Source organism: Sporobolomyces salmoneus, assembly GCF_050403485.1.
Source record: "Sporobolomyces salmoneus JCM6883 DNA, S_salmoneus_JCM6883_v1_ctg196, whole genome shotgun sequence".
Classification (NCBI taxonomy): Eukaryota; Fungi; Basidiomycota; class Microbotryomycetes; order Sporidiobolales; family Sporidiobolaceae; genus Sporobolomyces; species Sporobolomyces salmoneus.
The window spans coordinates 1-1,404 of NW_027480967.1; the positions used below are offsets into that span (position 1 = coordinate 1).

Below are 1,404 nucleotides of genomic sequence, written 5' to 3' on the forward strand. Positions count from 1 at the left end.
AGCGAACAGAGCTCCGGTCGTAGTCCGCGGTGAGGCCTAAGCGGGATTTGCTGAAAAAGCGAGGATCTCCTCTTCTCTCTCTCTTTCTTTCTTGTCTCCTTGTCTCCTTCTTCCCGTGAGTCCCTTACTTCCTTCGCTTCTCTCCCAACTCTCGAACGTCTTTGACATGTCTCGCCTCGCTCCTCTTCCCCCCAACCCTGACCCTTTCACTCGGTTCGTTCCTTCTCGTTCGCTCCAAAAACTTATCGAAAAAGACTGACTCTTCTCCGTTGTAGACCCGCCTTTGTCTCTGCCCTCGAAGGTGCCGGATACCTTCAACCTCCTCATTTCGATCACAAGATGCCTCGATCCGGTCCCGCTCAGCTTAACCCCTCCCCCTTCACTCAGTACGCTTCCTCTCTTCGCTCGCTTTCCTCGTCGAGGCTAACACTCGTCTAATATTGACAGCGTCGACTTTACGGCTGGATTAGAAGCGGCTGGGTACTTGCAAGTGAGTCGTAGGAGTGAGCGCGCGCAAGGATCGCTCGACAGGCTGACGCTCGGACCCCCTTCTTTTCCTTAGAAACTCGACGTCTCTGAAGAACGCATCACGGCTCGCTTCCAGCACGGACTCGAAAAGGCCAACTTTGCCGCTCACTCTGAAGAGTTCTGCGGACAACAAGGTGTTCGCAAGGTTCACCGTTCTGTCGTCCAGTTCTTCAACGAAGAACCTACCCCCATGGACCCCTTCGTTCACGTCATCGTTGGTACTCTTCCTCCCGACGAAGACGCTGTCGTTACCCCTATCGGATCCAATGTCTCTTCTTCCTGGGTTCCTATTCGATCCAACATCGAGGCGAAGGGAACCATGCACTTTACCGTTTCGATCAAGGGGTGAGTGTCTTCACGTTCACTTCTCCTTCACTCGTTCATGTCACTCACACTCTTCTTCTCTCGTACAGATTCTGGCCCATCACGGTCGTGTAAGAATCGTTCATTGCCTTCACTGAAGAGTCTTCTCTCATAACTTTGGTCAAATAGCTTCGATTCGAACCAAGCCGACCTCAACGCCGAGGACAGGGTGAGCTACTTTGCGAATCGTCTTCCCCTCTCGCTCCTAGAGCTAACTCCCTTCTTCCTTCTCTCTCAGTACGCTCGTATCAACCCCGACGACGACTCTGAATCCGACCCCGAGGCCTCCCTCGATGGAGCTTACGGTCGTTCCTCTCGTCGTCGCAACTCTCGAGCTTCGGGATACGGAGGAGTCATGCGTTCCTCGTCTCGTTCTTCCCGTCGCCGCGCCTACGATGACGATCAAGACGAAGAAGACGACTTCTCGTCCGAGGAAGAAGATTTCGATCGTCCTCCCCCTCGTCGCCGCAACTCTTCCCGTCGTGGATCCATCTCCCGTGGCATGAACGAGAT

At 54.0% G+C, this 1,404-nt stretch overlaps 1 protein-coding gene across 1 annotated transcript; it reads left to right on the plus strand.

Annotated features, from left to right (window-relative positions):
* Positions 1-339: 339 nt before the first annotated feature.
* On the plus strand, positions 340-1,404 carry JCM6883_001920 (uncharacterized protein; the record flags this gene model as incomplete). The annotated part of the gene is made up of 6 exons (XM_076635739.1): positions 340-386; positions 448-490; positions 563-873; positions 942-962; positions 1,021-1,060; positions 1,130-1,404. Coding segments are annotated over 6 exons (737 nt in total), but the record flags the coding sequence as incomplete, so codon positions are not given.